Source organism: Sardina pilchardus, chromosome 22 (assembly GCF_963854185.1).
Source record: "Sardina pilchardus chromosome 22, fSarPil1.1, whole genome shotgun sequence".
Classification (NCBI taxonomy): domain Eukaryota; kingdom Metazoa; phylum Chordata; class Actinopteri; order Clupeiformes; family Clupeidae; genus Sardina; species Sardina pilchardus.
This window is the reverse complement of record NC_085015.1, coordinates 20,373,963-20,385,167: the sequence shown is the minus strand read 5'-3', so window position 1 is coordinate 20,385,167 and position 11,205 is coordinate 20,373,963. Positions and strand designations below refer to the sequence as shown.

At 41.3% G+C, this 11,205-nt stretch overlaps 1 protein-coding gene across 1 annotated transcript in view; it reads left to right on the top strand.

Annotated features, from left to right (window-relative positions):
* The first annotated feature begins 609 nt into the window (after window positions 1–609).
* LOC134070146 (myosin-binding protein C, fast-type-like) overlaps window positions 610–11,205 on the top strand; it is a 27,089-nt gene continuing 16,493 nt past the window's right edge. The window contains exons 1-11 of the mRNA XM_062526401.1: window positions 610–651; window positions 754–771; window positions 7,081–7,146; window positions 7,650–7,798; window positions 8,193–8,310; window positions 8,987–9,038; window positions 9,313–9,372; window positions 9,565–9,734; window positions 10,034–10,166; window positions 10,451–10,575; window positions 10,910–11,015. Coding sequence (XP_062382385.1) covers window positions 7,104–7,146; window positions 7,650–7,798; window positions 8,193–8,310; window positions 8,987–9,038; window positions 9,313–9,372; window positions 9,565–9,734; window positions 10,034–10,166; window positions 10,451–10,575; window positions 10,910–11,015 — 956 coding nt within the window. The 5' untranslated portion in view covers window positions 610–651; window positions 754–771; window positions 7,081–7,103. The remainder of the gene's footprint in view (window positions 652–753; window positions 772–7,080; window positions 7,147–7,649; window positions 7,799–8,192; window positions 8,311–8,986; window positions 9,039–9,312; window positions 9,373–9,564; window positions 9,735–10,033; window positions 10,167–10,450; window positions 10,576–10,909; window positions 11,016–11,205) is intronic.

The following is an 11,205-nucleotide window of genomic DNA, read 5'->3' as shown; positions in this document are numbered from 1 at the left end:
TATCATGATGTCATGTTATGAGCCACATACTGTGGCAGTGCTGTGCTGATTAATACGAGTATGTCTGTGTGTGTTCCAGTGTGAGGGTATTTATTAAAGAGAGTCAAGCTGAACATTTCAGTCTGTTGACTATGTCAAAAACATCCAAGCATCCCTTCACCTGTGTGTATTGTCTGCAGGTGGAGGAGGGGTACTATGTACCAAACTTCCTTCACCCTGCTGTCTTCAGTCAAATATTTCAATCCATACATAGGACATGCATTGCATCTCATTAGGAATCTTGCTAAATGTTGGTCCCTATTGGTCTTTGAATGTTACGATAATCTTGTAATCTTGGTTGCCTGTAAAATGTCGGAAATTGATTGTTAATGTAATATTTGTATTGTATTGCATTGCATGTAAAAGTCATTTCTTACCCATGTTAAAGAATGCATTCATGCATTTGGTGTTTACTATTATGTTTAGTATGTGTTAATGCAACTGAAGATATGTTTATGGTGTGTGGATATGGTGTATGTGAGCATTTCTGGTATAAGCTTGCAAGTGATTATTCTGTCTTCGTTTAACGGCACGTAATCACGACTCCTTTTTATTCTTTTTAACTGTTCTTCAAACTTGGCGATCAATCTGCAGGGGATGCTCCACCACCAGGTAAGAGGTGCTTTTACGGTACTGGGTTTCATGTGTCAGTATAGTGTATAATGTGTGTGTGTGTGTGTTCTAATTTGTTTTTCTTTGTCCACCAACTTGAAGCCCCCGTCGTCGAAGAAGGTAAGAACTAAAAGCTAGATCTTGTGTTTGCAAGTATGTGTACATACTAGCGGATGTTTGTGTGTGTGTATGTGCATGACTGTATGACAGTTTGTCAGCATACTGTAAGAGTGTGTTCATATGAGAATGTGCATGTACGAATCTGTGTGTGTGTGTGTGTGTGTGTGTGTGTGTGTGTGTGTGTGTGTGTGTGTGTGTGTGTGTGTGTGTGTGTGTGTACGTGGTATACGGTGACGTGTGTGTACATGGTAGTATGTTTGTGGTTTCAAACCAGTCACCTTTGTACTTTTCTCCCTTTTTGTCGAGGCAGATGCTGACGATTATGGTAATAACTTGTTCATACAAACCCTGCGTGCTTTGTTGAGCAAATACGTTGGGACATGAGAACCCAAAGTGTTCCCTGCATGATCACCTTCCGTAATCTTTAAGAAGTCTTCCCCCTTGCAAGACTATGTGCCTTTCATTTTACATTAAACTTAAACTATAGGCCACTTTTTAAGATTCACAAATCACGTTTTGACAAACATGTCTGGATAGATGCTGTGTCTAATCATTTACTACTATCAGTTATAACAATATAACAATAATGACATAATGATGGATTGCTATGTATATTTACTAACTGTCATGACAAGTCTCAAAATCTTACATATTTATGAAACTATTTTTCAGTAGTTTAATGGTCAAACTATAAATCAAGTTCTGATAGGACGAGAGACATTCCATGAGTCATGGGAAGTGGTGATATCTCAGGATATCCCCACTCTGACTCTTTATCTAGTTATGATTTTGCATTTTGCCTTTGTTACCGGCCTCAGACCAAGGGGAATCTGGGCAGGTACAAGGTCACAGGCTGGATAGCCAACACACAGGAAGGCCTAGCAGTAGCACACACTACAACATTAGATCATTAAAGCAACACTAAAGAGGTTTTTTTTGTATTTAAAATAATGTTTTCAAAGCCATTTCAGTGGTTCATCAACTCGAAACAGGGTGAACGGAACTTCAGCATTCGCTTCGAAGCCCCCTATCGGCTATAACCGCACTATGTAAGTTTACCAGGTTGGGTAGCAGATCTGTAGTTTGATCGAATGAGACATACTGTAGGAAACTACAACTTTTAACTTGCTTCGATGTCGCAATACATAAAATCATGCCACATACTCTACCTTGTTTGTGGACATCGTTGTTTGCTGGATAAACAAATGGCGTGTGTGACAGAGGAAAAGGGCTTTAGTGTTGCTTTAACAACACATACAATTCTAAAATACACTATAATTATATAAATATCAAAATAATTCTACAGCCCTGTGCCAGTCGTGCCATATTGCTTAACCATAATAGCTCTCGTCATACATCAACAAGTGGTCAAGGCCAGCTTCCATCAGACACGTACACGGCACGACGGGACAAGAAAAGAATTAGAACTCCATTGTTTTTAACAGAGCAAAGCCCACTAGAAATGTCTGCCACGCCGCAGTCATGCAGAGTTAGAAAACTTTTAAAATCCTGCACGTCAAGCCCACACCTCGAAACGCACCAGCCTTCATATCTAATAGCCATCATGACAGTTAGTAATAATGTTAATATGATCTAGCATTGTATCTCCCATGACATGTTTATAGCAGTTATGGTATGAATTCTGCTAACCAGTGATAACCACTTGAATCAGAGATGTGTTAACATCCCTGCACGGGTCATTGATTGACTTGCTAATGACCTAACATTTCTTTGGAATATCCCTTGTTCTCATATTGGGAGTATTACGATGTCACAATATCATTATGATAAGTGCATTATTATGACATCTTTGTCCTGGAACTGGACTTGACATTATGTTTTGACATTATGATGTGTTCGAATGGCATTTTTTCCCTGACCAAGCAGAACCATCATTAGAGGGTCTATTTTGAAAGTCATCCAGTATCTGACCTGTATAAAATAACTAATTTCATTGTGTTCGTTCATATGTGAGTTAAGAACCACCATATGAATTTAGCACAAAAATGTTTTGTCCACTTTTATGTAAACAAAAAGATTGTTGCGTGACTGGTCAGAGGTAGCCTATTATTTTAGACTATGAGGATATGATGGCGTTTACCTCTACCATTACTATTTAAACCTCAAACCAATGCAGACAGTGGTTTTCCTTTCTCTTTAATCCTATTTAAAAATGTTAATCATCTGTTTCCCCTTAAATAACTAATGGCTCTGAGTCCACAGAGACCACTGCATATTATAGTGTGTTGTGCATGGTGTACAAAGACCCTCACAGATAGAATATCTGATGTGAGTATGACTGGCAAAGTGAGAGTTTACCAAGGAAAGGCGTATGTCATTGTTGCTATCGTTGTTCTTGTTTGGTGTGTGTGTGTGTGTGTGTGTGTGTGTGTGTGTGTGTGTGTGTGTGTGTGTTTGTGTGTGTGTGTGTGTGTGTGTGTGTGTGAATTTGTGTTTGTGGTACTGTATGTGTATCTGTCGGTGTCTGTGTGTGTGTGTTTGTGTGTCACTGTCTGTGTGTGTGTCTGTGTGGTGTGATCATGCATCCATGAATTGGTTGGTCTGTGCAGTACAGTATGTGCTCTGTGTGTGCCATGTACATGGGTTTGTGCAAAATAAAATAGGAAGAAATTATGTTTGGTGAGAAGGCATTAGTGTATGTTTTGATGGTTCTGATATTTACATTAGCTACACGTCCCTATAATAAGATTTTATTGGCATGGACACATTTGTGACTTTTGTGTTGGTTTTGTTTAATTGTTAGTTGTGACTGGTTATGTTGAGTGGACGCTGGAATCATTTGGATGAAGTGTATGGCATATGATATTGCTGGAATGTAATTTGTCGTTGTCAAGATTTATGTCATTGCTGTGTGAATGCCATGATACTATTGGAATACCCTGACTGGGTGTCATAGGAAGGAATATTTTGTCATTAATCATTGTGACGTGATGTGAAGTGTTGTGATGTCACAAAGTATCTGGTTGTTGTAGTGGTGTTTGTGATATAACAGGATTGCTGTCATTGTCATTATTTTGAGGTTATGATGTCTCTGGAATGTCATTTGTGATCAGTGGGGTTGATGTTCTGTCTGTCAGTTTATACTAGATTTCTGTCACTGCATCATCAGTTTTACTATGCAATTTTTTTCTGCTCTTCAGTTGTTGGTTGGTTCTGCTCTTCAAGGTTTCTAATGATAAAGATAAACATGCAATTGATGGTTTAAAACATGTCAGTACTCCACCTTAATTTAGCTATCTGAAGTTGTCTGTTGACTTCATCAGTGATAACAGTATAACAAACGCATACAAAACAACATTTGCATTGTTGAAAAAGTAAAGCATATTCATATCACACAGGGGCAGAAACAGCAGTCAATGGTGAGGTCATAGGTGAGTGATTAAAGAATAACCTAATCTAAAAATGTAATACCAACATCTGTACATCTATGTGGTCCAGAGTTTAAAATGAGCACATTTTACTTTATAGTATAACTGTCATGAAGCAAAGTAGTTTAAGCTTCTCCCCAAACTTTGTTTTGTTCAGAGAATGGAGAGGCAGCTCCAAGCACAGGTGAGATTACCTGTGATATAATCCGCCAGTCGAGGCAATCAATGCAATCAAGTCACTGAAATTCTCTCAGTATGACTATGAACGTTTCTGCACATTTGTGCTAATTGGCTCTGTTTAAATGTTGTTCAGAGGGCCAGGAAGCACCCGCAAGCACAGGTGAGAAGTCTATAGGTCTGTTCACTAGTTTCACATGCATAACCTAAAGTACTCACACTGTATTGCCTGCCTTTCTTATGCAGTATTAGGCATTCATGCAATGCAATCAATTCCCTCAGTATGTATCTAATGTTTCCATAGACCCTAGCAGTATTTGGCATCTGCTTGGGATTATATATCACTTGACTTACTCACATGTGGAGGTATAGACAGGAAATATCACACTTTATTTTTATTTGGGTTATATTGTACACAACATGCTCAGGGGCATGTTGTGTACAATATACTCGTAATGTATCCTTCCCACACACAGAACCTGCCTGTGGTTGTCGCACAGTGTACTGGCCCATTTCTTTTGGGATTATGCTTTAGTGTAAATATCATGCTCTTTTAATATACAATATCTATACTTGTCTATAAATATACAGTCTGGAAATATCACACTGTTGTGATACCCAACCCTTCTCAAGCTACAGAAATTTAGTTAACATGACTCTATTCGTGCACATTTGTGCTAATCCATTCTTTTATAATGTCGTCTAGAGGGTGAAGAAGCACCAGCAAGCACAGGTGAGGAGTGTGTATATTTCTAATAGAGTGCAAAACAGGTGAAGAGTAATATACTTCATTTTATAGTATTAAGTAGTTAGTATATTTACAGTACCAGGAAATTACGGAGCAACTATAGGGAACAGCAAAAGGAGGGGTTGACAGATAATGTGCCATTTGTAGTCCTTTCCATTCCAAGAGTCCTTTCCATTCCCTTGACTAACTGTCCCTTAAATGTGGTTTAATGTTGCTCCAATCAGATGCCCCAAAGGCTCCAGCTGTTGAAGGTGAGAGACCAACAGTGTGAAAGCCTTACTCTAAGGAGAACTACACTGTTAGGAGACTGCACTCTTAGGAGAACTACACTGTTAGGAGAACCACACTCTAAGGATAACTACACTGTAATGGGAACTATACTGTTGGAAAACTACATTCTTTGGCCAACTGCACTCTTAAGAGAACTACACTGTTAAGCGTACTACACTGTTAGGAGATCTACATTTTAGAGAAAGCACAAAGTATCAAAAAGTGCACTGAGGGAAAACCTATTTGTTAGGAGGTATGTACTGTTTGGAATAATATAGTTGAGAATAGTACACTGTCCAAACACTGCGGTGTTGAGAACACTGTAAAGTCCTGTTCCGTTAGTTTTTAATTCAAAAAAAGAATTCTATTCAAAATCCCTTAAAACACTTTTTACAACATGTATTCACGTGTTTCACCATACTGTACTGTACATCACACATGTTTAAACAAGTTTCATCTCATGAAGAGCTTGAAACTTAAACAAAAATAATACTTCTATGTGCTGCGAAGAGGAGCCACCGGTGGTGCTAGGTGAGTTAAATCTGACCCTGAGCACATGTCGGCCTGCTTTACTGGGAATGCTGATTGGGGGAATTCCGCCGGGAATGCTGACGGTGCGGATGTAGAGTGGCATGCTGGTTTAGGAATGGAGATGGAATCACTTGGAATGATTTGGGGTCCTGCGGTCCACTTGACATGGAGTAGAGCGTGGAAGAAATGTTTACTAAAAGTGGTACCGCATCCGTGATTTGGGTTGTGTGACTTGGGAATGGGAGAGTCTGGAGAGGGGAAATGGCATGGCCCCATGGGCTAAATATGGAGTGGGACGGAATTAGAATTCTCGGAATGGAAGTGGTTGAAATGTTCGTGGGTGAGAGTGTAAGTTTGGACTCTTGTGAAATGGCATGCGAGGTTGGAAATGTTGATGGGCCAAGACGGAGTTGGAGATTGAGTTGAGTGAGGCCTCATGGGACATGGAGTCTTTAGGACTTTGGATGCTATTGAGTTGGCACTGATGGTGGTGTTGGCCAGCACATGCCATCAAGTGAATGAGTTTGGGAGTGGTGTTTAAAAAAGAAGTGTATTTACTCTCTGAGGAGTCTATGTTGCCAAATAATGTGAATGCATGTCTGTATGTGTCTGTCTGTGTGTGTGCAATGTGTGTGTGTCTTTTTGTGTGTGTGTGTGTGTGTGTGTGAGAGAGAGAGAGAGAGAGAGAGAGAGTACTATGGCCAGCTGGTGAAACAGACCATTGAAATTATTACACATAGACAAGTGCAGTAACATTAGTCTTCAGAGCTGCCCAGATGCACCACTACAAAATGAAAGAATATCATGTTAGGCCTCAGAATTCTGAATAATGTTGGTTACCATGTTGGTTGCCATGTTCTACGCACCTGCCAAATGAGTACATGTAAATGTCCTCCTAATGTCACCCTGGTCCTCACAACACCACACCCATCTGCGGGCTCAGAGGGTTGTATCAGTGTGTGTGTGTGTGTGTATGTGTGTTTGTATGTGTGTCTTTGTGTTTTATAATGACTGTAAAAGAAATGATACAATGACTTTTTGTCATTTGTGTTGATTATTTACAGTGGCGGGATACATCTGTCTCTCTGTGTATAACGTATATTTGTGTGTGTGTTTGTGTGTGAGTCCATGTTCAGCGTCTTAGTCGTGGCGTTCATATTTTGTGACTGAAACTGCCAACTATTCCTATTGTAGAGCCACCTCCAACATTGACTGGCATGTTTATGGACAGACCACCAGAGGAGACACTGGCCATCACAGGTATGGTGGAGATGAACACTTCCCCCAAATATCACATTCTTCCCCCAAATATTACATTATTCACCCAATATATCACATTGTTCACCCAATACATCACATTCTTCACCCAATATATCACATACTTCATCCAGTATATCACTTACTTTACTCAGTTTATCACATACTTCACTCAGCATATCTCATACCTCCCCCAATATATCACATACTTCACTAAGTATATCACATACTTCACCCAATATATCACATACTTCACTAAGTATATCACATACTGTACTTCACCCAATATATCACATACTTCACTAAGTATATCACATACTTCACCCAATATATCACATACTTCACCCAGTGAATCACTTAGCTACATATGACGATCAATCCAGCAGCCAAACACAAAAGCACAGCAACTTAAACACAACATGCAATAACTTGACAATACAACTCTTTGCAAACAGAAAGTATGTATTTATTTGTGTGTGGGTATGTCTATGTGCTTGTGTGTGCAGGTACTGATGTTACATTTGTAGCAAAGGTGGATTCAACTACTCTTAGGTTTAAGCCCAGCGCAAAGTGGCTGAAAGGCAAATGGTTGGATCTTAGTAGTAAGGCTGGGAAGCACTTGCAGTTCAAGGAGACCTTTGACAGGAACACCAAGGTATGTGTGTCTGTGCTTGTGTGTGTGTGTGTGTGTGTGTGTGTGTGTGTGTGTGTGTGTGAAAGAGAGAGAGAGAGTACTATGGCCAGCTGGTGAAACAGACCATTGAAACTATTACACATAGACAAGTGCAGTAACAGTAGTCTTCAGAGCTGCCCAGATGCACCACTACAAAATGAAAGAATATCATGTTAGGCCTCAGAATTCTGAATAATGTTGGTTACCATGTTGGTTGCCATGTTCTACGCACCTGCCAAATGAGTACATGTAAATGTCCTCCTAATGTCACCCTGGTCCTCACAACATGTGTGTGTTTCTGTGTGTGTGTGTGTGTGTGTCTGTTTGATCAGTAAATACATCTGAAATGCATGCATGCAATCCGTATCTGATGTAGATCTACACGTATGAGATGAAGATCATTAAGGTGGTGCCGGCAGATGCTGGCGGCTACAGGTGTGAGGTGGCGTCCAAAGATAAGTGTGACAGCACCACCTTCGAGATCTCCGTAGAGGGTGAGTAAATGCAGATACACATATGTGTGCACGTATGTTTTGTTATGTCGAACGAGCAACATAATATGATTAAATACTGTATATCAAGCGAAACACATACACCCTGCTACACCTGGACGAAACACATATACTGTTCTGTACAGTATGTATAGGCAGACACGCTGTACGCAACAGACCATTGAAATTATTACACATAGACAAGTGCAGTAACATTAGTCTTCAGAGCTGCCCAGATGCACCACTACAAAATGAAAGAATATCATGTTAGGCCTCAGAATTCTGAATAATGTTGGTTACCATGTTGGTTGCCATGTTCTACGCACCTGCCAAATGAGTACATGTAAATGTCCTCCTAATGTCACCCTGGTCCTCACAACACCACACCCATCTGCGGGTGAGTAAATGCAGATACACATATGTGTGCACATATGTTTTGTTATGTCGAACGAGCAACATAATATGATTAAATACTGTATATCAAGCGAAACACATACACCCTGCTACACCTGGACGAAACACATATACTGTTCTGTACAGTATGTATAGGCAGACACGCTGTACGCAACAAAAACATTAACATATAATTAAATATCAGTTCACTTTCGAATTTCTTACGACATCTTCATACAAACTCATTTTGGTCTTTTGTTGATTTCTTCGTTTTAATCACCAACAGCGGCTGACGCCGGGGATCATCAGCATGATGTCCTATCAGCCTTCAAAAGAGAGTGAGTATCGTTTTCCTTCTCTCTCTCTTTCTATCTCACTAGCTGGGCTAGCATGCAGTAGCCTGAACGTCGTGGGCTCAATTCCCGGCTTCCATCGTTGTGCCCTGGAGCAAGGCGCTTCACCCCCGGCTGCTCTGCGGCCCTTATAATGTAATTGACATACAGTATGTACAGTAAGTCGTTAATAATTAATACATGGACATCTGTCTGTCTATCTGGTTGTCCACCTGTCTGTCTGTCTGCCTGTCTATCTGTCCTCTCTCTTCCTGTTCAGGGGTGCTGGAGAGGATGAGGGTGAACTGGACTTCAGTTCCCTTCTCAAGTCCGTCAAGAAGTAAGATTCACAACTCCTTCCTCTCTCTCTTTCATTGGAAGTCAGAATGAACATTTAGACAGTGATTGTTGGAGAAAGACGTCAGTGACATCAGTCCCTCTTGTGTTCTGTGTTTGAATGCTTTCTCTCCCTCCTTTTTATCCCCCCCCTCCTCTCTCTCTCTCTCTCTCTCTCTGTCTTTCTCTCCATCAGGAAGAAGAAGGCGGTCCAGGAGGAGCCGAAAGAGGACGTGTGGGACATTCTGAAGAGGGCCCACCCCAGCGAGTACGAGAAGATCGCCTTTGAGTACGGCCTCACTGACCTCAGGGGCATGCTCAAGCGCCTCAAGAAGATGAAGACGGTCGTGCCCAAAGTCCAAGATGGTGAGTCTACAGGGGGAGAGAGATGATTGTATATGTGTGTGTGTGTGTGTGTGTGTGTGTGTGTGTGTGTGTGTGTGTGTGTGTGTTTGTGTTTGTCTGAGAAAGGCTATTTATTTTATAATAATTGGAATGTAGAAGTGTGTGTCTGTGTGTACTTGCAAGTGTGACGTGTGTGCAATATAAGTGTGTGCCTGTATGTGTTTATTTACAAGTGTTTTGTGTGCAAATTGTATAAGCTCTTAATCCTGTCTCTCTCTCTCTCTCTCTCTCTCTCTCTCTCTGTGTGTTTTCCCTTGCAGCCTTCATTAAGAAGCTGGAAGATTGTTACTCTGTAGAGAAGGGTAAGAAGATTGTCCTGACCTGTGAGGTGGTCGACCCCAACGCTCAAGTCAAATGGCTGAAGAATGGACAGGAGATCAAGCCCTCAGCCAAGTGCGTCCTTTTAAACTTAAACACTGAGGGCAAACTCATCTGCAGACGCAAAGACACACACACACACACACACACACACACACACACACACACACACACACACACACACATACACACATACAGTATGCCTATACAGTACACACTTATAAAGAAACACAGCATCGATTAGCATCGTATGTAGGCTATTTGTGACGAGAAAGCAAAATAATTTAAAAGTGTTCGGTCAATCTAGAATGTTCTGAAGAAAGCAAATCAAATGAGTAAATGTTTTGCTGTTCTGTCAGGTATATCATAGAGGCCAATGGCAACCTCCGCACCCTGACCATCAACAAATGCTCCCTGGCCGATGATGCTGCTTACGAGTGTGTGGTGGGAAATGACAAGACCTACACTGAGATCTTCGTCAAAGGTACCACAGCCTACCAGCGTGAGCCCATCCCCGCTATGTCTATTGGAGGATTGGGCTCTGGTTTCATCATCAGATAGCAACGATTTACTGAAACGCGTGAGAGACAGAGAGAGGGAGTAGGATGCTGAAACAGAGATGTAGATGAAAAGACTTTCCCATCCACCTGGGATGCACTGGACAGTCTGTCAGACTCAGAAAAATGAGTTAAAAGAAAGGCAAGGACTATGGTTGAACTCAGGCAAATTCAACTGAACTGAGATAGAGAGAGTGACAGAAGGAAGGAAAGAGAGAGGGAAGTAGATGGCGTGATGTTTTTTTCTGATCTCTTCTGCAGAGCCTCCTGTCACCATTATCAAGCTGATGGATGACTACCACGTGACAGTCGGGGAGAGGGTGGAGTTTGAGGTGGAGGTGTCTGAGGAGGGCGCTCATGTTATGTGGTCAGTATCTCATCAGAGTCACTCCGTCAGGCTCCTGATGTCCCTTCCTCATCATTGCAGTACTATAACGTCATCTACATCAGTGATTCTTAACCATAGGACCGCGGCCCAAACCTGGGCCGCCAGCAACCCACCGAGGGCCGCAACAAACTTTCAGTTTGGCATCTGTGGGCCGCAAGGGCCGCGGGAT